Source organism: Hylobates moloch, unplaced genomic scaffold (assembly GCF_009828535.3).
Source record: "Hylobates moloch isolate HMO894 unplaced genomic scaffold, HMol_V3 SCAFFOLD_18, whole genome shotgun sequence".
NCBI lineage: Eukaryota > Metazoa > Chordata > Mammalia > Primates > Hylobatidae > Hylobates > Hylobates moloch.
Window position 1 is genome coordinate 49626274 of NW_026652293.1, and position 27454 is coordinate 49653727.

At 34.1% G+C, this 27454-nt stretch overlaps 1 protein-coding gene across 1 annotated transcript in view; it reads right to left on the minus strand.

Moving 5' to 3' along the window:
- Positions 1 to 27454, minus strand: part of USH2A (usherin) — a 798563-nt gene that overhangs the window by 313997 nt on the left and 457112 nt on the right. The window contains exon 38 of the mRNA XM_032136481.2: positions 4671 to 4850. Within this exon, the coding sequence (XP_031992372.1) occupies positions 4671 to 4850 (180 nt within the window). The remainder of the gene's footprint in view (positions 1 to 4670; positions 4851 to 27454) is intronic.

The window sequence follows — 27454 nt, forward strand, 5'->3', positions numbered from 1 at the left end:
ACTACTCACAACCATATTGCCTTTTTCAATTTTTGGTTTTCTAATAACAATTTGGGAAAATAAACAGATTTCTCAAGCCTAGTATTTTACACTGTTTGTAGATTATAATAATTCTCATCAATTTAAAAGTACAAATGACAAATTATTTACTGTCAGAGGAAAATTGGATCAGGTTCATAAACCAGGGTGGCTCCAAGTTTCTTTCACTGTTACAATAAAGCAGTTCAGAAAAAGATAAACAGAAGAGAATTATTCCTTTTGGAATAATATAAAACTTTCATTAAAAATCTGTTTCTAGCTCGTCAGTATGGAATTTGTCACTAATCATTTTAAACTATGCCCTTTTATGCTTCTTCTGTCTCTTTTAGCTTTCTGAGTAGTTCTTTGATGTAACAAAGACAGTTTCAGACAAGATTTCAGTTCATCTGGAAAAAAAAGATTTAAGTCTGGAGGCAAAATGCAGTGTATTTAAAATTTATATACTCTATAATGCCTTTGTTCTGAACTTGAAGATCCTGCAAAACTTCTAAGCTTCTTTGCCTTCCTCCTGTAAGCTCATTTGTTCTTCTTTTGCTTATTATCATGCAACTGTGACTTTAACTGGTGCTTCCATCATTTAACTACATGCAGAGTCATGGCTGACCCTTTCTGATCAATTGCCAATCCATACAGGTTTGACTGATAAAAGAGCCAATTAGATTTAAGCAAATTAAGGGACATCACCAATGTCAACCACTTATTAAACTGAATGCTGAATTCCATGCATACAAAACACTAATGCACTGAGCCCCATTAAGCGTTGAAATCCTAACCCCATTAGTAACTCCAGACCTTGAAGGGGTAAAGGCCATAGGAAAGTTTCATATTTATGGATTAACATTTGGATTCATTTTTATTTTTTTAATTCTTTTCCTAGAACTCTTGAACCTGTACCATAATGCTATTCAAGAGCTCTGATTAAATATATTCTTTATTTCCAAGAGTACCTTAGTGCTAAATATGAGCATTATGTTATTACAAACAACCTAAAAATATAGTAATTGTAGAAATACAAAAAACTTGAGTGTGCAGAAGTAGGGAAGGATCTGCTACATAATTGGAAATAAGAGAGACGCTCCTCCAGTTGTCCAAATAATATTTAAAGTGAACTTTTCAAATAAAAAATGTGTGTTAATTGGGATTTGCCACTGTTCATCTCTGTGCCGAGTTATTAGTAGCACCATTTTCTTACTTTAATTTCTATCTTCAAATAACTTGTGTTTATCATATTCTTAATTATATATTTTTTCTCATCAGAAAAATAGAGGTAGGACTGGCAAATAAGATGTGTTCTAACTACAAATTAAGAGATGATGTATCCTGGTAAAATTCTTTGGAGTAAGACCCTTTCGCCTCCCATTTCCAAATTCCTATCTAAACTAAGGATTGTTTATTCTATGCTCACCTGAGAAAAGTAACCACTATAGGGAAGAATAAAAGAATGATGAGTTGGCGTAACTTGAGAATATTTCTCACCTCCAATACACTCACCCTCCTTACAGTTTGAGCTCCCAATTTTATCTACATAACCAGAGCATTCCTACATTGGACAGTGGTGTACAGAGAAGGTCTCATGTTCACAGCTGGCTAAAATACAAGGTTGCTCAGGTTGAGATGAGGCCTGGCGGGCCTGAGCAATGATAAGCTTAAAATTTAAAACTAGTAGTTAAGCAATCTTGACTAATTTATTCATTCACCAATTATTCATTATGCACCTACCATGTGTCAGGTTTAGTCTAGGCACTGAATATAAAAATGTGAGTAAGAAACAGTTCCTACTCTATAGGATCTTATAACCAGTGATTGTGACAGATGAAACAGGCAATTTCAGTATAATGTAACTGTTCTCAGGGATACAGAAAGGCCCTATCTCAGGCTCTGTTGGCAAAAGATGACTTTCTGATGGACCAATTTCTAGGTTCAAGCCTAAAAAATGAGTAGGATTTGGCCAGATTAAATGGGTAAAGGGGATTTTCCAGGTCATATTTGATAGCAAATATTTGATACAGTAAAAACAGAGCATTTTATTTTGCCCAACTCTTTTCTTATTATGTTTTAAAACTATGCAAAAGAAGCATAGCTAAGGATATTATCATTACAAATCTTGCATAATCCAGCATTGAAAGATACTAGGAATTCAACATCACCATAAAAGAGATCTAATATCGAAATCAAGGAAATGGCAATAATGATAACAATACAAACATAATAGAAAAGTAAATAGCATATAGAACCTTCTCTGCCCATAAGTTGGTTCGCCTCTGTATGTTGGTTCATTTATTATTCATTTCAGAATGAAACACAGTTCACTGGACAAAGGCATGGAAGATTTCTTTAATAACTCTCAGTACTAATTTAATTCTACTTAAACACACATATTCTAGTGAATGCCACATGCTTTTCAGCATGATTTTTATGTGTAAATCAGGATAATATGTTTTCAGATCATTAAGTAAAAGGAAGCATGAACTAAAACCTATTTAATCAATGAGGTATCACCTTTAAACTGCCACAAGGTCATAAAAAAGATAATTTTAAAGCTATAAGTTTCCTAATTGTAATCAACAACAATCTAATGAAAAAAGAAAGTATGTCCTAATGGCCATAATAAACTCTAGCGAATCACTATCTGTCTTTGAAGACATTTGCTTCCTCTTTGGTGAAGGACTGACTCCCAAATTCTAGATTTCTGAATACATAAAGTGAAGGATTGCACTGCATCAGGCCGAGAGAGTGTGGGCCTGCAGTGCATTATGGTAATGACACAGATAAGCATCCACAGAGCAAAGATGAAGATAAGCCTCAGTTAACAGTTTACTCAGTTTGACTGCACCACTATAAAACAATATTTTAGTTTCTTTCTGTTTGCATAATATTAACCCTTTTACTGACAGGTATATTCACATAGCACATATTCAGTTGGCAGCAGGACCTTGCTATTTTTAATTGAATCATGATATATGTATAAATAACAAATTATTAGACCACACATTCCTAAAAACATAAACAATGAGTTAAATTTGCCCTATTTTATGAATATGATATAAATTACTGTAAATCACAAATTATTTAAATCAGTATAAATACCATAAAATAAACATGCTTATTAAATATTGTATATATCCTGTAGAAACGGTATTACTATATAATTTAAAATCTCCATTATGGCACTGATTACTCTTTAATTTCTAAATTTGAATAAAGGATATTATATTCTAAGGTTTAGAGTCATCACAGTTTTCTATCTTTCCTAGCATGTGTATTGAAGTGAAAAATGAAGATATGAATACCTAAGGTTTATTTTAGCGGGGGGAGTTTGTTTTATTTTGTGTTTCAGTCTCAATTTTTAAATAAATATATCTAAATTCAATTCCCTTTTAAAATTATTGTCTCAATAAATATGATACTAACCTGAGTTGATCAGCCTTAAAAGTTTCTTTTATGCATTCTTTTCTTAAGTAATGTAGCTTCTGACATGTAGAGTTTCAAGTATTTTGGTAAACATCAATTCATTAATTTTAATAATGGCTTAAAAAGTAGATAATAGTGAGTGGTTTTATGATACAACAGGTAATGAATCTTTTTTTGCAGGGGAGCGGTTCCATACAAACTGAAGATTCCCCTTTCTTTTTCTCCAGTGATAAGGCATTTTCTGTTCTTATATTCTTCATAACCGGAAGTGGGGTTAACCTGCCCTTCGGATTGCTGATAAAAGATTGTGACATTCTCCCTTAGTTCAGAATACACTCATTCCTGGGAGATGGGCTACAGGGCAGACGCTGGATGTCATGGGGTCCTTTGCCTTCAGGATTTTCAGAAAACACACATTCTTTAGCACTCAACTGAGAGTCAGGCTCTTAACATTTTTAGGCATGCTTTCTGTTCAAGGGCCATCCATGTCAACCCTAGAGGGGTTTTCCTCAATGCGATTATTTCCCACAACGAGTTAAAACATGGTGAAGCTGATGGCACATCAAAATAATGGTAATTGTGAATAGGTCGATTTTTATAGAAATATTTAAAATAAAATATCCAGACTGTATCACATTTCACACATGAATGTGGCCCTGCTGAACTGTAATTATTAGGATCAGGAATTTAAAGTGTTTTTTCAGTAGTGCAAATGGAATTTTCCTATTCTATCATCTGCACCCTGCCCTTTTTGCCAAATGAAGTACTTTAAGTATACAGTTGAACTAGTTATTTAGAACACTAGGAATGAGAACCATTTGCAGTAGAAAATGGAAGCTCAAACTGCAAATATAAATTTTGGCTTTAAGTAAAGTCTTGAACAAAAGCATTTCCCAATTTTCTTAACATGCAGAAATCCAGAGAGATGTGTGTGTGTGTGTGTGTGTGTGTGTGTGTGTGTGTGTATAGTATATATATATATACTATACACACACACACACAGTGTGAGATGGATGAAAGCAGTCTCAACAAAACAATAAAAGACCATTAAAGAATCTGAATAAACAAAGCAAAACAACAACTATCAAAAGAACCAGAAATACAATTGAGCCTCTAAGTTCTAAAATAAAATACCTCTAAAAATAAACAAGGTATTCAATGGACACTTAATTCTAGGGCATTTATATAAAATTAGTTAGCCAACATCTGCATAGACTTACCTCCTGGAGGCATTGCAATTGTTATAGGATCAGTTATCAAGCTGCCTTGGCTATTTGAAATATTCACTTGCACAGTATAGTTGGTAAAAGGAACCAGCCCATCGATGAGCACCCAAAGGTTTGTCTCTTCTCCGCTGTACATGACTTTTGTGACATTCAGAAGGGTGTAGTTATTACCTACTGATTAAAAAAGAAAATTATTAAAATAAATACATATTTAAGAATTTGTTCCTGCTATTATTTGAGTATTTTCTTGAGTTTCTAAATATACTGTACCAAATAGATCTGTAACTTTACCACTCTAAGAGGCATTACACGTGCTTCTATCAATGCACATATGTGGATTTTATTATCTTGCGAACAAAAGTGTTATCTGAGTTGACCTGGCCAATTCATTCATCATGGCAATCGAAATAATTTGATGAATATTCTTAGATAACTGTAGGATAAAGCCATATCATAAGTATCAAGCATATAAGTAAAAATATTGCACAAATGTAGAAATTGATTACTTGATGAGTTGTTTATACTTTTTTGAGTTTTTTTTTTCCAGTAAAAATCCCTGAATTTTTTTGGATATGCAGACAGGAAGAAATAACACATTATTCCTCAAATAGAATCGTTCTGGATATACGTATTATACTCAGACATATTTGTCAGATATTGCATATTTCACAAACTGAGGTGTTTTCTGTTCACTTTGCTTGAAATGTGGGTGGATTTCTTTCTATCTAATGCCCCTTTAAATTAGAATTAGTCAGAATATCTTGAAAAGCAACTGGGGATCGGAGGTACTATATGTCCACTTTGATCAAAAGATCTAATATATTTGGCTTTATGAGAAAATGCAGAAGCTGCCTAGCTATATAAAAGAATCACTTTCAATACATCCTCACCCTGGTCCCACCACCACTGTCCTTCCAAAGCTTTAGCAAACCCATTCTTAAATCCCATCAGTCCAAAATGCAGGAAAATACTGCTGCCTAGTAACACTGTTTTATCTCTCTCTCTTATACCATTAGGTTAAATTTCAGGTTAAGAGTAAAAAATTAGGGTTAAAATAAGAAAAGGGCTACAAATGAAAATTCTAACACCTTTCTATATTAGATGCTTTCCTGAAAAATTTATGAGACAATTTTTTTAAATGCTGCTTAATGTTTGTCACTTTTAGAAGAGATACAATAACTCTTAAAAAACAGAAGAATGAATGATTAAGAATACCATCCAGGCTAGGCAACATAGCAAGAACTCATCTCTAAAAAAAAAAAAAATTAAAATGAGAAATTATCTGTTCATGGTGGTATGAGCCTGTAGTTTTAGCTACTCAGGAGGCTGAGGTGGGAGAATCACTTGAACCCACAAATTTGAGATTACAGTGAACTATAATTGTGTCACTGCACTCCAGCTTGGGTGAGAGAGTGAGACTTTTTCTCTAAAAGAGCACCAATAGTTACTTCAAATAACCTTCTCCTATATAAAACCACTTTTTATTATATGTACATTCAATCTTTCACACACAAATTCTGCAGATATAGAGAAATGAATTTAAAAACACATGATATTGGCTGGGCGCGGTGGCTCACGCTTGTAATCCCAGCACTTTGGGAGGCCGAGGCGGGCGGATCACGAGGTCAGGAGATTGAGACCACGGTGAAACCCAGTCTCTACTAAAAATACAAAAAAATTAACTGGGCGTGGTGGTGGGCGCCTGTAGTCCCAGCTACTCGGAGAGGCTGAGGCAGGAGAATGGTGTGAACCCAGGAGGCGGAGCTTGCAGTGAGCCGAGATTGTGTCATCGCACTCCAGCCTGGGCGACAGAGCGAGACTCCATCTCAAAAAAAAAAAAAAAAAAAAAAAAAAACACACATGATATTAAGCTTCAAAAGGAAGAACAAGCATACTCGCAAGATCTCCAGATACTGATATAATCTTTATTGAACAAATGCTTAAAAAGTAAAAGATGGCATCATACTAAAAGTGATCTTGCATCGTATAGTATACAAAATGCAATGTTTACAATATTTACAAAAACATTATATTTTAACACAGTTTAGTAGTATAGTGCAACGGAAAGAACATAAATTTGGTTGTCAAAAAGTCCTGCATTTGAACTTGTTCTTGTATTCTTTAGTAATGTGCTCTTTGCTAATTTACTTAATATTTCTGAATGTCTGGTTCTTCATCTGTGAACTGGGAATGATAATACAGTATTTACATTGCAGTGTTATTGTGAAAATTAAGTGAGATTATTTTTTATCATATCCAGCACATAATATTTGCTCATAAACAACAGCTAGGAATGATGTTATTGTTTTTGTTGTAATCCATACAATTGATACATTCTAGCCATTTAGAACTAGCAAGTGATTAAGAATTTTGTACCCTGTATTTTATTTTCTCAGTAGCAATTACCTACCTATTCTCTACCCCTTCCAACCTTACAATGTATTATTAACCAAAATTCTAAGGTTTTTCTATGAATAAAGCAGCACTAATCTCATCCACTACCAATGTGCCATTGTCCCATCAGATTATATTTCAAATTGAAATTAATGAAGATAAAATAATGCAAAAGAGGGTCTGATATCTGTTATTACTTGATTATTTTCATGAGATGTGGGTAGGTCCAACAAATTGTAAAAACATACAAAAAGTTATTTAAAAAGATACTTATAACAATTTGGGGATGGAGGAAGTCACTGAAAAATGTACGGTTACAAAATACTCAGGAATTTTTTCCATGAGCAGAAGAGAGCCCTAGTGGCATAATATAATTTATTACTCTGGACCCAAAATTGGCACATCCAAATAAGTAGTTTAATTCTAAATAAATAAACAGTGCTTGTGGGCTAAAACATGACAATGATAATTTCAATTCACTTTCAGCAAACGAAGATAAAAATATTCATAGCTTAAAGAATGATTTCAAGGTCCTAAAATGTAAGTAGATAATGCACTCCTCTATATGTGTAATACATATTAGCAAGATGTTATGAAACCTACAAAGAAGCCTTTGATAATTTCATTATGCACTAAAAAGACATTTCCAATTTTTGCCATTTTAGCTTTCCTAGGTTCTTTACAACTAGTCACCTTGCTTCTACTGAAGATTATTGAGCAACAAACGCATGCAAGGAGAAGGCTTTTCTAGGCACTGATGAGAACATGCCCCAAGTACATAAGACATAACTGCTGCACTCAAGAAACCTGGTTAAGATTAAATGTGACCATCCTAACCATTGCCTAAGAACAATTACATGGTCAGCATGGGAAGATCTGCTCCTGTCCCCATGATATTGAGTTCCTTGGAAGTATTTCTGCTGTCATTACATGCTCAATTGTAAACTTTCAAAAAGATCAGCTTGTCCTATAGACTCAAGCAGATATTCAACTGACTCTCAAGTAGCATAACTGTGCAGGTCTTATAAAAGATTGAAATTTGTAAAGCAACAATGGAAATTCTAAAATTAAGCCATGAGAATATAATTTGACAAATTTTCAGCTGGGGATAAATACAAAATCAATGAGTAAATGTGTATGAGTGTAATATCGGTGAAGTTTTTTCCACTGCATTTTGCTTGTTTGTTTTTTAAGGAAATTTTGAGCTGTAAAACAAACAAAAACCAAACACTATTGCTTGCTTTGAAAATGGCATGGCAGGGGGAAATATATAAGTAGCACTTTATTCTACGCTTCCTAGATAACAACATTAATACATGGTAATTATATAATTAGTTGTAACATTAAGTTCTAGTTATAGAACAATGATTACTCAGTAATTATAAGAAGTATATAATTACTCAATAATTATGAGAAGTATGCAATTACATAACCATTTTGCTCAGCTCAAAAAAGAACTTGTGCATCTCCAGGAACCATGCAGCTGAGTGAGTCTAATGTTCTCTCACCCCTACAAACATACAGTTCAATTCACAGACCTAGAGTAACTGACAGCATTTCAGCCCTCAATGAAGCTCAAAAATTTCCAAATTCAAAACCAAAGCAGGATCCACAGATTTTAGCTCTTCCTCCATTTTACTCTCACTGTCTTTCCTTTCTTCCTTCAAACTTTAGGAATTTGGGCTCCTCAATATGGGGGAGTGGGGGTAGATTTTTAAAATGCATGTCCTCAGGTTCCTCCTCTTGAGATTGTTGTGCTTTGCCACTTTTCACTGCATAAACTGGGCTTTCAGTGGGCTGGAAAATGCAGCCTCGTTGGTTCAGCCTCAAAAATCAAGCTTGAAAATATGAAAGTGATAAGCATGTGCTATCGCAGGCGACCATTCCTGTCTGGTTGGCCCTCCAATCTGACCCTATTTGTGAGTATAAGTGGACGGTGCAAGACCTTTTAAGCTTCTGTGTTCTGGAACCACAACTCCCCACTGCCTGCCTCGCCCCCACTCAAGCACTGTGATTTCAAGTTGAGTTGCCCTCCTCCACCCTCTGTGGCTTGGTCTGAGCCATTGGGCTTTAACTGGGGGTCTCACTTAGCTTTTTGCAAAATGAGGTTGCCAATACCAATGTTCCAGGCACAACCTACATCAAAATCACGTGGGGGTACCTCATAAACATTCATATATCTGAATTCTTCCCCAGGCCTACTGGATGAGCATCAGAGCATAGGGTGCTGGGATCACTGGATGATTCTTCTGGAGTCCAAACTCTAGCTTTGGACTATAACACGTTTACTCTATTAGTGAAATAAGTGTAAAGCTAAGGTTTAAAACAGATGTCTGCTTATAGACTACAAAATCCAATGAAGTTGTTCTATAAGAAAATTTAAAAATATGCATAAAAACAATTTTAAAAATAAGTAATTATTGCACACTTAAGAACAATAACATCAGGGTTTCTGATTTAAGTATTATACCTCTTTCTCTCTGTCACTATCTTTCCACTGAAGATGCAGAGGAAGAAAAGATTTTTTGTGTATTGGCTAACATCACACATCATGAAGGTAAAATAAGTTTTGTATAGATCATGTAGAATTTCTACATAAACTCCTAACTGCTCTTTTAGTCTATCCCACATTCTAAAGGGTCTTGAAAGAGGTTAATTCATTCAGTCCTACTCTCCTATTTTATTTCAAAGAAAAGTGTTACATGAAAAAATAGACCAAATAAATCTCATCTGAGCAACAGATTATACTTACAAAAAAACCTTTTCTTTGGTCTCAAATATAAAGTCTAAACTGAAATGTTAACAATATTAATGCCCCGTTTCTAAGATGAAAATCTTATTTTCAATGCTCTTTTTTGTTGAATAGTAGAAAATCTATGCAATTATTTTTAAGGAAAAAACAGCATAAATGGATATTTTCACATGTATGACTCAGGGATGCGTAAATGATTGCTGTCCCGAGGATGCCATCCTATGGGGTTCTCTAGATTGAAATAACATAAATGGGTATCCTTTCCTATTCTTGTTATAATCATTGTCACAAGAATTTTAATGCACCATATATTCCATAATTTTTTTTCCTCTGTGCTGTACTGCTCTGACATTTTCAATATTCTATAATTTGACTGGCTGGCCATTTCCGTTCTCTCCTTTTTACAGCCTTATTAACTTGTGGGAAAGAGGTGACATGAACAACCAATCGGAATACATAATATTGCAAAGGTCAGCGTAGTCCTGTACAGTATCATCATACACGCAATACTGTATGCCAGGCATTAACATCCTGATATCTTATTCATGTGACAAAGATTGTAACAAGAACAGAAAATGGCACAACATGAATCCATTCTCATGACAAAGATTATAATGAGAAATGACAGCGAACAAACCAAACTGATTCTTGTTACCTTGTGAGGATTTTATATGTCAGGCTTGGTCTTGCTTTAAGTTAGTCTTTTTCTGAATCCAATTACATCTTAAGGAAGAAAAGGTATTAACTAATTTTTCCCACTTCTTGCTGTATAAAGAAATACTATATTTTTCTAGTATTAAGGTCTCAATTTTAGAGTTGTTCAGTTCCATCTCACTATCAGGAAATTCTGCCAATACCAAAATCAGAAGACATTGAGTTGTGATCAAGGTAAACTGGCAAAATCAGCCTTTACTGGGAGCCAAGAATTTCAGGTCACTGTATATAGCCTGTATTAATATTTAAGTTACATTTATTTGTTCCTTCTAAAAATATTATTTTAAATTATTTTAACCAAAAAGCAAATGTTTCTTCCAAATTCCATTTTTCTGATAGATCGCACGTTGGTAGGAATCTGAATGGTGCTGAGTATTTGTTTATTTTGTAATTAACATATGGTGAAAGAAATCTATTCCTGGCCTTAAGTTTTTGACAACGTATAAAATATTTATAGACATATGCCTACAAAGCTGTCTTCTCCACAGAATGTTTTGAAAGAGAAAAATAGCCTATGAACCACTAAGACCTTCTGAGGATGGTGCTCGATTAATGCATCATATTTCTTACATTACTGTGATTACAGTAATAGTGATTTTAATTAGTTGTCATCTAGTCAAAGCTGTACTTCTTTGACTCCTCTTTAAATTGGTCATTCCTCTAGTATGACACTTGTAGTGCGGGGAATAAATACATGCACTATTTTATCAACTCACCAAAAGATGCTTCAGACACATTTGTCCTGGTTGTGCCCATACAAGAGCAATGACAACTCTATAGGTATCGAGAATCTTTGTGTTTTGTTCTCTTGATCTTTTTTTTTTTTTAACATGTAGGCACAATTACTGTTCTAAATATTGCAAATTATTTTTTAAAGTTTGTTGAAGCATATTTTATTTTTCCCCATCAAGCTTTCTCTACGTACCACAGTCAGATTTTCCTAAATGTATCTCATTTTATGAACATCAGAAAGGAATTATAATGCATAAAGGATAGACAAAAATATCTGTACCTCATGCTTAATATTGCTGTAATCCTAAAACTGCTCTAAAAATAGTCATAAAAATGAAAGATATATGATATACGCATGTGTATTATTATACATTTCATATATAAAGTTCACTATATGATACATAAAATTCAGTATAGTTCACTATATATATATATGTATATAAACACACACACAGAGAGAGAGAGAGAGCAAATTCAGAGATGTACTGTGACTATCGTAGATTGTAGAAGTATGGTCTATTTTCACTAACCATGTTATGCTCTGAAATGTCAGGGTTTTTTTTCCACTTTGAGTTATTTTTCTTGCCATTTGGGCAAATTTTTTTCCAACTGAACAAACTGATGCCGTTATCTCAATCAGCTAAAAGTTATTTGAACAAATATACTCCCACAGAAAGTGGTCTCCAGCTTCCACACTAAACACTGGACATGAAAACAACTATTTTGTCACCAAAACGTGCTTCCTTTTAAAGTTCTGGTAGAGCCTTACTAACCATGCTGAACATGCTGAGCCTGTGGTGCTATTAGGATCAGACGAGTAATTTGACAACCATTATTGATCCCAGACAAAACGTATGGTCCATTCTTTGTTTAATGACATGTTTAACATTTTCTTCTAATTACTAGAATATATATACTTGAGACGGTTCCTCTGTAAAAGAAGAGTAACGACTTGGGGGTCTGGATGGGAATGATATCATATTCTGCTGTTGAATTCTACCTGCTTCATTTGCTACAGTCGCACAGTCAGGTGTTCCTGTGTTAGTTACCTATCGATGTGTCATGGTATCACCACAAACTTAGCAACATACATTTATTATCTCATAGTTTCTGTGAGTCAGGAGTCTGGCACGGCTAACTGGGTCCTGTGCTCAGGGTCTCAAAAGACTGCAGTCAAGGTGTTGGCCAGGACTGAAGTCCCATCTGAAGGCTCCAATGAGGAAGGATCTCTCGCAAGCTCAGGTGGTTGTTGGAAGCTTTCAATTTGTTGTAGGCTGTTGAGACTAAGGGTCTCAGTTTTTTCCGGCTATTGGCTCAAGGCTGCTCTCAGTTACCAGTTTTGTGTTGCCTGGAGCTCACCCTCATTTCTTCCCACATAGGTCTCCCCAGCATGACCACTTGCTGTATCAAAAAGAGGGAGTCTCCTAGCAAGACAGGTTACAATCTTATGGAGGTGGCATGCTATCACCTTTGTTATGTTCTACTGGTGAGAAGCAAGTCACAGGTTTTAAAGACACCCAAGGGAAGGAGAGTAAACAAGGACATGAACACCAGGAGGTGGGGAAAGTCAGATGCCACCTTACAGTCTCCGTGTTAGTCTCTGAACTGTATATACGAATCACCTTGCTAGAAAGAGATTTTGGACAAATTGTGAACTTTCACAGCTTCTAAATTAAGTGGTACCACGCAACTGCCTTTCCAAAATACCTGACAGAATGGAAACAAACTATGAAAACAATAACATTAACAATTTTAGCTGAAAATTCTCCAGGTACAAATGTATAAAGGAAAAGGAAAAAAAAATGGCTGACATGAATTTTGAAACCTAAAAGAAGAAAGAGATGGTAAATTCCTTCTTAGTATAGCACAGCTCCTAACTTTGTTCCCAGAGGAAGGAGTAAAGCCAAAAAAAATCCTCTCCAATATGTAGAGAAATGAACTGAGTAGAGTCTACAGAGACAGGAAGAGAAATCAGGGCTGGCCATCCTGCCAAGCACTGTGCTGAGCTGGGGGAAGAAGCTGGTGTTCCCGGGAGTGGGAGATGCATGTGAATAAATGGAGCAAGTGCTGCCACAAAAGCTATATAATAGGATCTCAGAGGAGACAGAAAATCTGGATTCCCCAGAATTCTGCCCAGTGCATCTTCGCACTCTCTAGCAACACCTAGTGCTCAAAGTTTAGGTCGAAAGAAGACTGACTAGCACCAGAAAGGAAAGGAAGTAGACCAAGCTCAGAACCAGTGCAAAATCTGGACAGAGCCGCCCATGCAAGGCATAAGCAAGATGAGGTTGAAGAAAAAAAATAATCTATCGAGTATTGTACATACAGCTAAAGAGAAAGAAAGGATTCTAACATAAAAAGACAAAATAACCATGCAGTTTGGGGAAAAGTGATATATATTCCCTATAAGATGATAAAATGATATTGCAGAGACAGAGAAACAATCTGGAAATTAAAAAATGCATTAAGTATTTAATAAACAAGTTAGAAAAAGCCAGGAACAGAATAGATAGAGCTAAAATATAAATCAATGGTGTGATGAAAAGCCATGAGAGAATCGTAATTAATGCATAAGTAAAAAGATCAAGAAATTATAACAATCAGGGAGAAGATAATAGGTATGTAGAAAAAAATGATTAGAAACTTAATTTTCTCTTTTTTTGTAAATGAAAGGACAGCTGAAGTTCATGTGGTAAGACCATGGGATTGCCAGTCACTTGCATTGCTTTCACCTGGGGACTACAAAGCTTGATCCAGTGAAACAATGGCTCACAGTCAACTAAGGATTATTCAAGATGCCTCTAAAATTGTTGAGAATCCAGAAGCAGAGTGATAATTTTCCAAGGCAGCTGAATGGTGATGGTGCCACTGGAGGTGTCTTAAGAAGGTGTAAGCTCGTCTGGGCCATGTTATTTGTGGTTCTGCACAAGTCTGACTCTCCAGCTTTCCTGACAACTTTTTGAACTGTTGAATTCCTTTAATATAATTCATCTCTGCCTGAATTAACCAAATTTGTTTCTGTTGTTTGCTACCAAGAAATCACCCATGAATTGAGAAAGCTCTAAAATAATGTTCAGTGTTTGTTAACATTGGTTATTTATGGGTAGTGGGATTTTAGTGGATGTTGTTTTTCTGTATTACACAGATTTTTAAATTAGCATTCATAATTTTTGCAAAATCAAATGAATCATGAGAGGATTGAAATATCTAAGGAAAGTATGTAAATTGTATTTTAATTTATAAACAAGTTATAATAAAACAGGGGCCCACAAAGTACAATCTACAAGCCAAATTTGGCCAGCTGCCTATTTTTGGAAATAAAGGTTTATTAGAACAAAAGTAATTATCTTTCTAGGAATTTTCATGATATAACTGCAGAATTGAGTAATTATGGCAGAGACCATATTGCTTGCAAAGTCTAAAGTGTTTACTTTCTGTGCCTTTATAGAAAAGATTTGCCAACCTCTGAATTAAACAATTAAAGAAGCTAACTTTTAAAAAATATACTGCCTTCCTGAATAAAGGGAGCAATTTCCAGTTTCTAGAATGATTCTCTGGAGTGAATATTTTTTTTAAAGAGTGGAACAAAGCATGTGGAAAGAATACTTTGTTGATATAGCACTTTGTTACATCACTGCACCATAACTTCATTAATGCTTTGACTATCTTTCATTATTCAGCATTAATAAATGCAAATTACTGAAAAGGAAATGAAGCTGGACAAAAATAAGTTCTAGATAATCCCCTAATCCCACATGCCTAGGAAGTTTGCCAATGGCAATCCAAGTGCCTGGCTTATATGGCTTATATAGCTGCTGTTCTAAAGGCTTAATAAGAGTAACTGAAGAGTAATTAATGGTGCTTGAATGAAAGAAATATGGGTTTACTATTTTAACTCTTTCTAAAATACTTTTTTTACAACATTCAAAGTTATATGTCTTCCCGAAAAAAAAATCAGTGGTAGGTAATTTGTCCAAAACATGAAACATCCCCTTCCTATGGATTCTAGTGAAAATAAGTAAATGGCTAAATAAGGCTAAAATGTTTGCTGAAAGTAACAAATGCAGTGTTAATATTACCTTGAAATTTATTTTAAGAATATGATTAGATAAGTCCATCAAATAATTGCCTTATTCTAAGTATCAAATAATGAATTACTGAATGGTTTAATTGTGCCTTTTCAAAAATTTTGCTTAAGAACCTAGAACAGGTGGCTAGAGTCAGAGGCAAGAGAACATAATATGGTACCATGAGTCCCAAAATAAGCATTCGATATGTAAAGGATTATAAGATACAAATTTGTTTGTAAAGCAAAGAGAGTTTGATATATAAATGTTGGTCTCTTGAGGAACAATTTAATCAATTTCGCTCTCTAACTTCAAGTTGAGCTGTTTTTCTCTTTTAAATCCCTCAGATAGTGGCTTTCCAGCCTGGATAATTATAGAAATGAAAAGACCTAGCCTGGATACCTTCAAAGGCATTTTATTCACCTTAACTGTTTTCTTATTATTAACCTAGACCAGTTGATATGGTTCGGCTATGAAACAAGCATGTGAAAATAAATAAGATCTTTGTCATGAAAAATAATCATTTACTTAATAGCACCCTAAGAATTTGGTTTGTAGCCACCAATTGTATTAATAGGTCTTTTTTTAAAAAGAAAGAATAAAGTTATTTTAAAACATGACTACATCTTAAGAAAAATATTGAGAAATTTGAAGAGTTTGTTGATGATATTATAGCTATATATTTTAAGTCTTTATTTTTTAATCCTTGTTCATTTGTGGAGGTTCCATTGTCAGTATACAAATGAAGATTATTATCGTCTTTCTAAACATGTTCATAACTCATAGATGTCAATAAAAATATTCAGTTCTTTGGGGGAGATGATCAGAAAGAAGCTGGCTAAAAAGCGGACCTGGGGATCTCCAATCCATAATCAAATATCGAGATTGATTGTGTCACTTGCACTTGTATTGATTTCAATTGGAGTAGCTCAACCCAAGGGAATAATAAAAACGTGGAATAAACTGATTTATGAGAACAAAATAAATCCTTTTGTGAGTGTAATGAATTGGCACTATTTAACCCTTTCAATCACAGGTGAAAAACTATTTATTTTTTAAGAATGCTGAACTAGCCAAAAGAAGTCATATCAGAAATGCCAATACTGCCAAGTGCCATTACACGAAGTTGTAATGCCGGGGAAGAAATGCTGCTCTAAACTTGATGGAAGGCATTATTTGACATATGACATACTTTTAGCTTTCCTGGGCCAACTTCTATGTGTCATCACAAATGATGGACCTATAGATCCAAACTATTACAGAATCACTCAGTAGATGTTTATTGTGCGTATTTACATGATTTATAAGACAGTTGAGAAGCTAGAACAAAACATGGTGGTACAACATTAACTACATTTAATTTTTTTCTTAATATAAGTGTTCTTGGTTTTAACTCAAAACTTAGCATTTAACAGTTATATTCATGGGACACTCAACAATATTCAAGGATAACAGGGATATTCAGGAGAGACAGAGTTTGGCATAATTTGGCACAAGTATTTGCCTTAAGAAAATTGGAGGATCAAATAAAAAAGGAGATGATTTGTTTATAAAACCCAGCAACTGTTTGACTCTGTCAATTGAGCCAACCAGCCAAGCAGCTGATTCAATAAGAAAAATGTCAGTCACGTCATTATTTCTTGAAACCCGATAGACAAAACATTCCCAATAGTTTGGCATTGATTTAACTTTTCACTTTTCCTCTGTGTTAACGTCTTATACATATGTTCTAAATCTTTGCTGTCCAATACAATAGCCCCCATCCACATATGGCTATTGAGTACTTGAAATGTGGCTAGTACGGCTGAGGAGCCGAATTTCTAATTTGATTGTAACGAATTTAAATTAAAAATTGATCATTGATTCAGTTACTGGAAAATTTGAAACAATTTGGTATGTAGATCTACTTTCTGAACTGAAAACTTACGACATCTAAATGCAGATTGAATATACCTGATAAAAAATCTGAATTGAAATATACTATAAGTGTAAAATACAAACATAGATTTGGTAGAAAAAATAATGTATTATCTCATTATTAACTTGTAGGTTTTAATTACATGTTAAAATAATGATATATTTTAGATAGATTGGATTAAATAAGGTATAAAGGTATACTACTAATTTTTTTTTTTTTTTTTTTTTTGTGACTGGGTCACTCTGTTGCCCAGACTGGAGTGCAGTGGTGTGATCTCCGCTCACTGCAAACTCTGCCTCTCACGTTCAAGTGATTCTCCCACCTCAGCCTCCTGAGTAGCTGAGAGACTATAGGCATGCACCACCACTCCTGGCTAATTTTTGTGTTTTTAGCAGAGACAGGGTTTCCCCATGTCACCCAGACTGGTCTCAAACTCCTGACTTCAGGTGGTCTGCCACCCTCGGCCTCCAAAAGTGCTGGGATCACAGGTGTGAACCACCGCACCAAACTACTAAATTAGTTTTAACTGTTTCATTTTACTTTTTTAAAATGTGCGTTTTAGAAAATTCAAAATTATATATGTAGCTCACATTATATTTCTATTAGGCAGTGCTGTTCTGATGTGCTAAAGGGACAATTAGAATGCACATTTAAAATCCAGGTTCATTTTCATTTTAAATCAATGGAAGAAAACCTCATTGTTCAAAGATCTGCCTACCTATACTCACAAGAGATGGAGGTGAAACTTTTATTCACAGAATGCACAGATTCTGTTCAATACATTGCATTGAATTCATGGTCCTAAGAAAGCTGATTTCAGAACAACTTAGGAGTGTTACAAGAAGGAGTGCGTTGATTTGTTATCAGTTTGGCTTGTACTGTCATTGTGTTTAATGAAAGTACATAAAGGTAACTTTATTTATCTCCACTGGCATAAAAAGGCTTTTTAAAAAATTAATACATTTTACTATTTACAATGAAACATAATTTAATTCAGTTTGATGGTATCATAATTATTATAGCATAATAATTTTTCTAGCATGATAACTTTGGCATGTATGCCATACAGAGTAAATCATTAAATAGGAAACAGGTACAAATCAGAAAGATAATAAGAAAATCTATTATCATAAAGACATAAATTATTAGGGAAAAGTGGAAGTAAACCACTTTTAGCCAAAGAGATTCAAGAAAAGTAAGGTGATAATAAATAATAATTGCAATTGCTCGGCTTCTGAAAGAAACTGAGGCCCAAGGTTTTTAACATCTCCTGTATAACGAACTCAAGATTTTTGTTCCCAATTTCTTATTAGAGTTTGAAGTTTTAAGGTCTTTTGTTTCTGAAATGCTTCCAATAGTTTTGCTATGAGATGAAACATGATATAAAGTCATGTTTCCTCTTTTGGCTTCATATATTTCTTCTTTGTCTAACTATACAAGAAATATTTTTTTATTATTAATGTTAAGGCTGTATCAGTACCATAAAGAGAAAAGCTGAAAATACCTAAAATGTGAAGATAATCATTGTTATTAATATTTTGGTGTATTTTGGTGTGTGTCCATCATATTTGTTCGGAGATATATATATATATATATATATATATACACACACACACATCTATATATATACATACATCTATATATATGATCTACTATCATATATTGCAATTATAGAATTTTATGATGCTCATTGTTTTATAGCTGTAGGAATGTATATTTTCTCATCAACAAATATACAGTATAATCTTTGTAATGGGTTTACCACAATGTCTTCAAGCCATAGAGTTGAATATTTAGAAACACGCACCCTCTTGATTTTTATTATACAAATAAACCCTGTCAGGGACATAATTTTATAAGGATTTTCCTGTGCACCTATCTAATTTTTTTCTTAAAATTTCAATAAGGAAAATTTCTGAAGTTCTCAATGGATAGGAATATCTGAACCCTCTTATATTTACTTCATAAGCTTATTTTAATAATCTCGCATGAATTACTGGAAGCAAATAATTACTAAAAAAATTGGTCATGGCTTATTTAAAGAAACCATAGTGTATGGATTGTATCTGTGACACAGAACTTGAATTACAGCTCTTTCTGTTCAAAGTAAAAATGTCTATCCTGTCTGTTAATGTGTTATATCCAGCTAAGTTCATATGACTGAGTGGGCTGGACTCACGTTCTTTGAGTGTACAGATCTGTGTATTTTCTGTCTTCCTGGAGCTGGAGAAATTGCTAACTCAGAGATTTATAAATATTTTTAAAGTATTGAATAAAAATGGCATGTTTTAAAAACACTGATGTAATACCAGAGATTTTTAAAATATTATAATAAAAATAAATGAACAATCACAAAAGTAAAAATACCTGGAAATACCTAACTAAAAATACCTAACAAAAAATGTGAGGTCTTTATGGGGAAAATAACAAAACTTTACTGTGAGATATAAGCTGCTTAAGTAAATGGAACAATAACACATTTCCAGGTGAGAAATATTTTAAGATGTAAGTTTCACAAGAATTAATGTATAAGAAGGAGACTCCATTAAAAATATCGGTGGCATTTTTTCAACTCAATCTAATGTTCAATTGGAAGAATATGCATATGAAAAGAACTAAGACCTTTTAACAGAAATGAATAATAACCTGAAGGGAGAAAATAATAACTTTACCCATAAGATACAAAGGTATTTTCTAAATAATTAAGATGTTGAAAGCACCACAATTCAATCAGAATAGAGACAGGTATAAGGAGAAGAAATAAACGGCTCAGAAACAGGCAGCATCATGTATACAAATTTAAGTCTGATAAATTTAGCAAAATAAAGCAACATATGTTTCAACTCTAGATGGAGAAAATATTTTTTATAAAAATAAATTAGCAAAGATTTAATTATCAAAAATCTAAAGTACTACATCATAAACCTCATAAAAAGACCAAAAAGATAAATCGGATAAAATATTAAAAATTGTAATAACTAAGAATTACTATTTATAATATTTAAGCTGCCATAAATACCAAAACAAATTTTAAAACCTCTAAAATATTCTGGGCAAAGTGTGTGAGCAGACAAAAGAGAAAGACAAACAAATAGGAAAAGAACATATGGAAAATGTTTGATCTCAATAGGAATAAAAGAAATGCAAATTAAAGCAACCTACCATTTTTATCTATCAAATTCATGTAATTACAGACAGATGAACACATTTGTATACTATTAGAAGCCATGTGAAATGATGTAATTTTTTTGAAAGCATTTTGCCATGCATATCAAGTGTCTTCAAAAATATACTCAACCTTTAATTTAGCAATTCCTTTGTAGTTATACATATTAAGGAAAAATGTGGAAGTATGTGTTAACAATAAATATTCTTTCAAATAGTAAGAATAAAAAACCTAAATATCCAACAATAAGGAATTGATAAATACATATTGGCACATCTGTACTATAGTATATTAAGTACCTATTGAGTATTAAATACTTGTTATGAGTTTTTTTGTGTAATAGAAGAAATATTCACGATATAATGTTAAATGTGCAAAGTATGTGTTTGTAGTAAGATCTCAATACATTATATATGCAAACACATGAATACATACATATATATATATATATATACCTCCATACAAAAAACCACTGCAAGCCAATAACACATTTATAATTGGTACTTTTTTTTTTGAGACAGAGTCTTGCTCTGTAGCCCAGGCTGGAGTGCAATGGCACGATCTTGGCTCACTACAATCTCCACCTCCTGGGTTCAAGCAAATCTCTGCCTCAGCGTCCCGAGTAGCTGGGATTACAGGCACCCGCCACCATGGCTGGCTAATTTTTTTCGTATTTTTAGTAGAAATGGGGTTTCATCATCTTGGACAGGCTGGTCTTGAACTCCTGACCTCATGATCCACCCGCATCAGCCTCCCAAACTGCTGGGATTACAGGCATGAGCCCTTGCACCCGGCCTAACTGGTACCATTTTAACAAAACTGTCCCTGAAGAAAAAAGATACTCCAATCTAAGCCTTTAGCTACTAAATGTAACTAATATTCATCTGTGTAACAATTGAAACTTTGACTTTTTTTTGTGATTATTGCAACTACACTTATACTTTATGCCAAAGTCCTTAAAACAGTCTGCTGCATGAAGTAGCTCCTGTCTAACTTTCTAGTCTCATCTGTGCCATTCTTTTCTTCATTCCCTATCCCAGCTATAACGGCCTTCTTTCATTTTCTCAAATCCACCACAATTTTACCTTCCTCACATCCTTTACAAATGTCATTCACTTTGGAATCCTCTTTCTAGTTTCTGAGTTGGTGTCTAGTCATGTTAGAGTTACCCTAAATGTCATCAGCTCAAAAGAACTTTCTTGACCCTCCAATTTATATTGTCTCTTATTATGAAAATCTTAGCTATATATAATTTTACTTTAATAATTATTAAAGTCTGTAATTTTATATTTCTATATAATTACTAAATACGATTACTTGGGTAATTTCTAGCTCCCTTTGTAAACCACAAGCCCCTTCAGCACACAGACCATGCTTGCTAGATATTTAAGTACTTTCTAAATATTTAAGATGTTGAAAGCATAGTGACTAAGCGTAGTGATGATTTGGAGAAATAGGTTTACACTGGGAAGGAATAAATATCCCAGAAACAGCCACCATCAGTCATATAAATTTAAATGTCTAATAAATTTAGCAGAATAAAACAACATATGATTCATCTCTAGATAGAGAAAATTTCTCCACTCAACTCCAGCACCTATCATTTTGTTTTTGTCTTGTTCCATAAAACAAGCTAGATATATGCTTTTTACATGAACAAATGAATGAATGTCCAAATAAACGAATAAATTTCTTAATTTAATTCTATGATTTTTGATTTCTGCTTCTTGGGTGTAAAACTCCCTTCGCTTCTCCCCAAAGACATATTACTAGAAGGAAAAACATAAATTTTATTTGCAACACTATTTATAAATAAAGAATCCAAATTCTCTAAAAACCATACACTTTTTTTTTCATAAATAGCCCACTAGAATCCTTAGATTCTGCAACACTAATAATTAGTAAAGGAACACATTGATTATGAAGAATTTCACACAAAAATTTGGGAAATATGTTTGATGTGGGCTGTTCTTGGTACATAGAACTATGATTTAGGAGTCACCTATTATCACTTTCTAAGAGGCCAAACATATGGTTTGTAATCCTCATAACTCTATATAATGATGAGGACGCATCTCCATCCAAGGAAGCTGATCCCTAGATTCCCACAGGATAAGTTGAGGAATCAGAGAAGGGAATTCCTTGCTGTGGGGTGTGTCTTAGAGGCTAGAGAAGGACATTGGCCCCAGATGGTTTTTTTCTATTTCTCTGTGTAACCCATTCTTCCATTTCCCTCTAACATCAATTCACAGCTGACACTTTCCTGTTGAGAACCTCCCAGGTATAATGGCTATATGTTCAGTCTACCAAAATCTAAAAACTGATTCTAATATTGCTACATTAAATTGGCATTGAACCCTTGCCACAACAAAGCATGCAAAACCCAACACTAGACAGGCATATCAGTGGTACACAACTATAGGTAAACATTATGTATCTGTCCCACAGCTGGCTTATCCAGTTGAACTTTATCATGCATGTATTAGAAATCCCCCAAATCACTTGTGGTGTGGGTTTGAAAATGGTTTGAGTATTTTTCAATGCTTTAAAAATTTATCTAAATAGGAGAATTTTATTTTATTTTTTAAATTATGCAAAGCCTTCCAAAGCCAAAGGTACATCATCTGGGTGATCTGCTGGTTGTATTTTGCTTCTAACAGGCTCCTTTATTGAGGAGTTAGAATGGAGAGATTCCTCCACAGAGACGTTCTGCAGAGTTTGAAACATAAAGTTAAGCCATGAGGACAATGAAATCCCGTGCCCTCTCATGGCTCTGTGGGCCGCATATCCTGAATCAGTGTACAACCCATGGTTACAATTTCCATTTCATCATTACATCGCCACCTCAACAGACACAACAGCATAGAGTATGCACTTGTTCATTATGTCAAGAAAATAGCCAATTAAATATCAGACACAAATTCAATAAGATGCTGCGTGAGTGTTGAGAACAGATGAGGTCTTAAACAAGTTTGATAAATTAATGCTTAACTCCATTCTTGTGGAAGAATATGTCCTAATTAAACATTTCCATAGCTTTATTGGCCATGACATGATATACAATCAGAAGTGTCAATACATTCAGTGCGTATACATTCTATAGCCCAATATTTGAAATGACATATATCTTATTATTGTCGTTTATATTTTCATTAACAATATGGCCATGATTTGTAGTCCAGAAAAAATGCCTTTTGATTTCCCAAGTGTTTAGATTTCCCAAGTGTTTAGATTTGTGTGTATTTATACATCCAGAAATGTGTTGGAACCTTACAGAAAGATACAATAACTATACTTTCTTTTTTGCATAAGAGACATTTGCTTCCAAACAAATAGAAATAGAATAATTTTCTCTATTTCCCCTACATTCCCACTGTTTTTTTATATTAATACTTGCTTTGACCATAAGAACATTCTCCCACAGTTTTTATTCCTAATATCTTTTGTGCTAATTTAGAAACAACATCTGAAATGGTCAGGAAGAGCGGTCTGGGGCTGTTGTCTGTAACTAAAAGAACTCCTTATCATGACACTCATTGAATTTCTTCTAAGTCTCTAAAATAAATCGTGTGGTTAATAATGATGTAATGTCATAAGACATAGTACAATATCTTTAACATGTTGTTGCCTGATGAGTATTTGTGTATGAAATACTATCACCTGCTGCTTTAGACTTTAACTGGGTTTCAATTTTCACAGATTCCCTTTTATATTTTTAAATGAGATAAAGGTGTACTTTCTTTGACCTTTCTTTCTAAAAATATATGCTCTGAAATCAGAATATGTGGGCATAAAAAGAAACAGACCAACGACAATCCACACTACGCTGTTCTACAGCTGCGTGGTGGACGTTATGTTCCCTTTTCTCCTCGGCTCTTCCTTCCACCAGGAAATATACTTTATAAGATCTCAGGTGAACTCACTCCTGCTGCCTGACCCCCTAACTCATTATGGGAAAATGAATTCAGATTGCTTGAAAAGAAGCTGCCTCTTTTATCTTCCCACTGACTGACAAGCAACTACAAAGTTCTCCGACGGGATTCCAAGTTACAAGCTGTACTGCATCACTGGAACAATTCCCCCACTGGCGGGTTTTCCCAGAGGGCAGCGTGTCAGATATACTGCGTGGGTTGCAAGCACAGCTCTGAAACCGCACATTTCCCTCCACACTAAAAAACAGATATCAGGGACTATAAAACAAAGCTGTCCCTTTCCTAACAGCATTAGCCTTCCTACAGACTCTTTGGAAGTCTAAGAGGTTCCCACATATAATTATTTTCCTTACCTTCTCAAGAAAATAAGTGCTTCTGTATCTTTTTTTTCCCTCTTGTAATTTTTATAAAACACAGTTTATTCTGGGAAGAAAAGCGTCCAGAGAACCAGAGTGTGTGAAAAGGACACTGGATTTCTCTGGGTAACCTTGAAAAATCGACTGCATTTCTTTGGTTTTTCAAGATTTTTTAGAGATTTAGAGCATTTGAATATACTGACATTCTAAAGCACTCTTTCTGGTAACTGGCAATTCTGGGAGAAGGTAAGCCTATTCTGGGTGCTAGGATTTTTCGGAAGTGTAGTTAAAAATATGCATTCATCTAGTTTAAACCAGCAATGAAATACTTTCTGCATTTGTGCAGTTTCCGTTCCCCTTTAATTTCTTTTGTTTCTAGATGGGGATTTATCCCAAAGAGCAAACACTTGATATCAATATTGAAATGAGATATGGACCCCAATTATAGCAGAAGAGAAAGTTCAGGCTCAGCGAATGGGGGATGGGGAGCCATCACATTTATACTCTATCTTTTCTACCTGGAAATATCCTAATCGGTCTTTAACGCGCCCCACTCCTTCCAGATGTTACCACTGCAGTAAAAACTTTATGCCCCTCCTGCTCCCCATAATGTAACCTCAAAAAAACCAAGTCTCCCATTCCTCAGTCCTCCCCTAACACCACCATTATGTCTCAGGTATAAAGAGGCTCCTTTATTTTTCTGACCACTCCTATTTAGTTTTCTTTTCTGTTTTGCAGAATCCTTGGTGTTTTTGTTTGATTACCCCTAGCAACTGTTGGAAAAACATATGCAGGCAAAACGTAAGAAGAAAGTTAAATTTAACATCCCACAAGTCACCAAAAGACCTTTCCTGAATAATCATTGGAAATACGTGAAGATGCCCTGCTTTCTGTAAGCTTCCACCTTAGGACTTCTGGCTCACCACCCGGATCTCCTCCTTGGAGCCAGAAGCACCGTGCTTACTCCAGATTACTCTGCTCTTGAATCATCTGGTCTTGTGAGCTATTTTTTCTAATGTTTTTCAAAAATAATATGTATATATTATAGATTTTTTTAATTGAGTACATATAAAAGGAAAAATGGGAAGATAAACCATTCACAATACAACCACCTAGAGATAACATATATTTTCCAAATTTTCATTTGCCTTTTTAAAAACATTTTTAAATACTAATTGGGTTTCTTTTTTTCAGGACCATCAGGTCTTATATGCAAATAAAAGGCATCTGATTATGCTCATTTCATGAGCATTTAACAATTTAATAATTGTTCTTTCTATCTTCCATTTCCTTTCTTTCCTGGTTCTTGCCTTCCACCCTTACTTTTGAGGGCTTACTTTGGGTTAGACGTATTTACTCTGGGAAAAGTCACCTAAAACCTATTTGTTGTACCTCTCCACATTCAGAAAGAATTATCTGAGATCCATGAAATGATTCAGTTTCAACATTAAAAATTGATCATTCTGCTTTTCTTTTCTTTTTTTTTTTTTCTAAAATGCCATTTCCCTTTGCTAATGCTTAAGGATCATTTTCATTTACCCTCTTTCTTCCCCCACAGTAATCCATATCTCTCTTTTTCAAATAAATATCTTTATTCTGTGGCACAGCACAAAATAGGGGATTAGGAGAAAGAGACATTTGAAGATGAAAACTAAGCTGCAGTCCAGTTTTTCAGAGCAGGTGAGAGTTAACAGTGCACAAAGGACTCAGCAATTAGCACACCCTGGTGCTTTGCCTTAGAAACTCTGACACAAAACAATCTGTCAGGATATCAAGCAATGAAGATCACTTCCCAATTCATTTAAAAGGAAGGATAATGAAGAATGAAACAGTTCGCAGAGGACTCCACAATAACCACTTAAGAAAAAAGCAGGATATGTGTACTAAGACATGGCATTGTCTACTAAGTACAGGATCAGTGTGAAGAATCCAAGGGAAGTCTAGTAGTAAGGAAGCTGCCATTTGTAAAAATTATTCTATAGGATCTCAGAATATTTTCTTTATCTTTTCATAGTTTTTATTTTTCTTCTTCACAATTAGGTTGTTTTATATTTGTAGCTGAGAATACTTTTGAAGCTCTGTAAAATGATGACGTAACCCTAAATTATCATGGCACAATACTTTCATCTACCAGTTAAATAAATGGAATAGAATTTATGATTTTATAAATAGTTTTATATAAGCCAGGTTGCTACTACTATGCTGTAAAATTTTAATTTTTATTCCCAAACTTATACATTTGTTTGATTTTTTAAAAATTATATATTCAATAAGTTTCATAAGGAATGATTATAAACCTGTTATCTATAATTTAAATTGATAGTTAATTCATATGTGTGAAAAAATACTGAAGATGTTGTAAAGTGATCACTGGGAGTTGACTGTTCACCTGTGCAAGGTGAATGGTGCACCCTTGAGAGTCATTGAGCAAAACACTTATTCCAGGTCAGTAAATGGCACTTGCGCACCCTAGAAAAACTAATTTGTTGATCATATGTTCCTCATAATTGAATAGACGTTTCAAATCAGGTAGAATCCCACAGAAAAGTGCTAATCCTTACTTTTATGGTGGACGTTAGCAAATGGCAAAAATACATTCTAATATAACCAAGTGTAGGTTGATTGATCTGTTAATTTTTGCCATTCATATCTGTTTGTGCTCTCTCCGTCATTCTCTTTAGTTTTTCCATATTCAGTTTATTCTCATCCATAATTAAAGAGAAAGACCCAGTGTTACCAAAATCTTC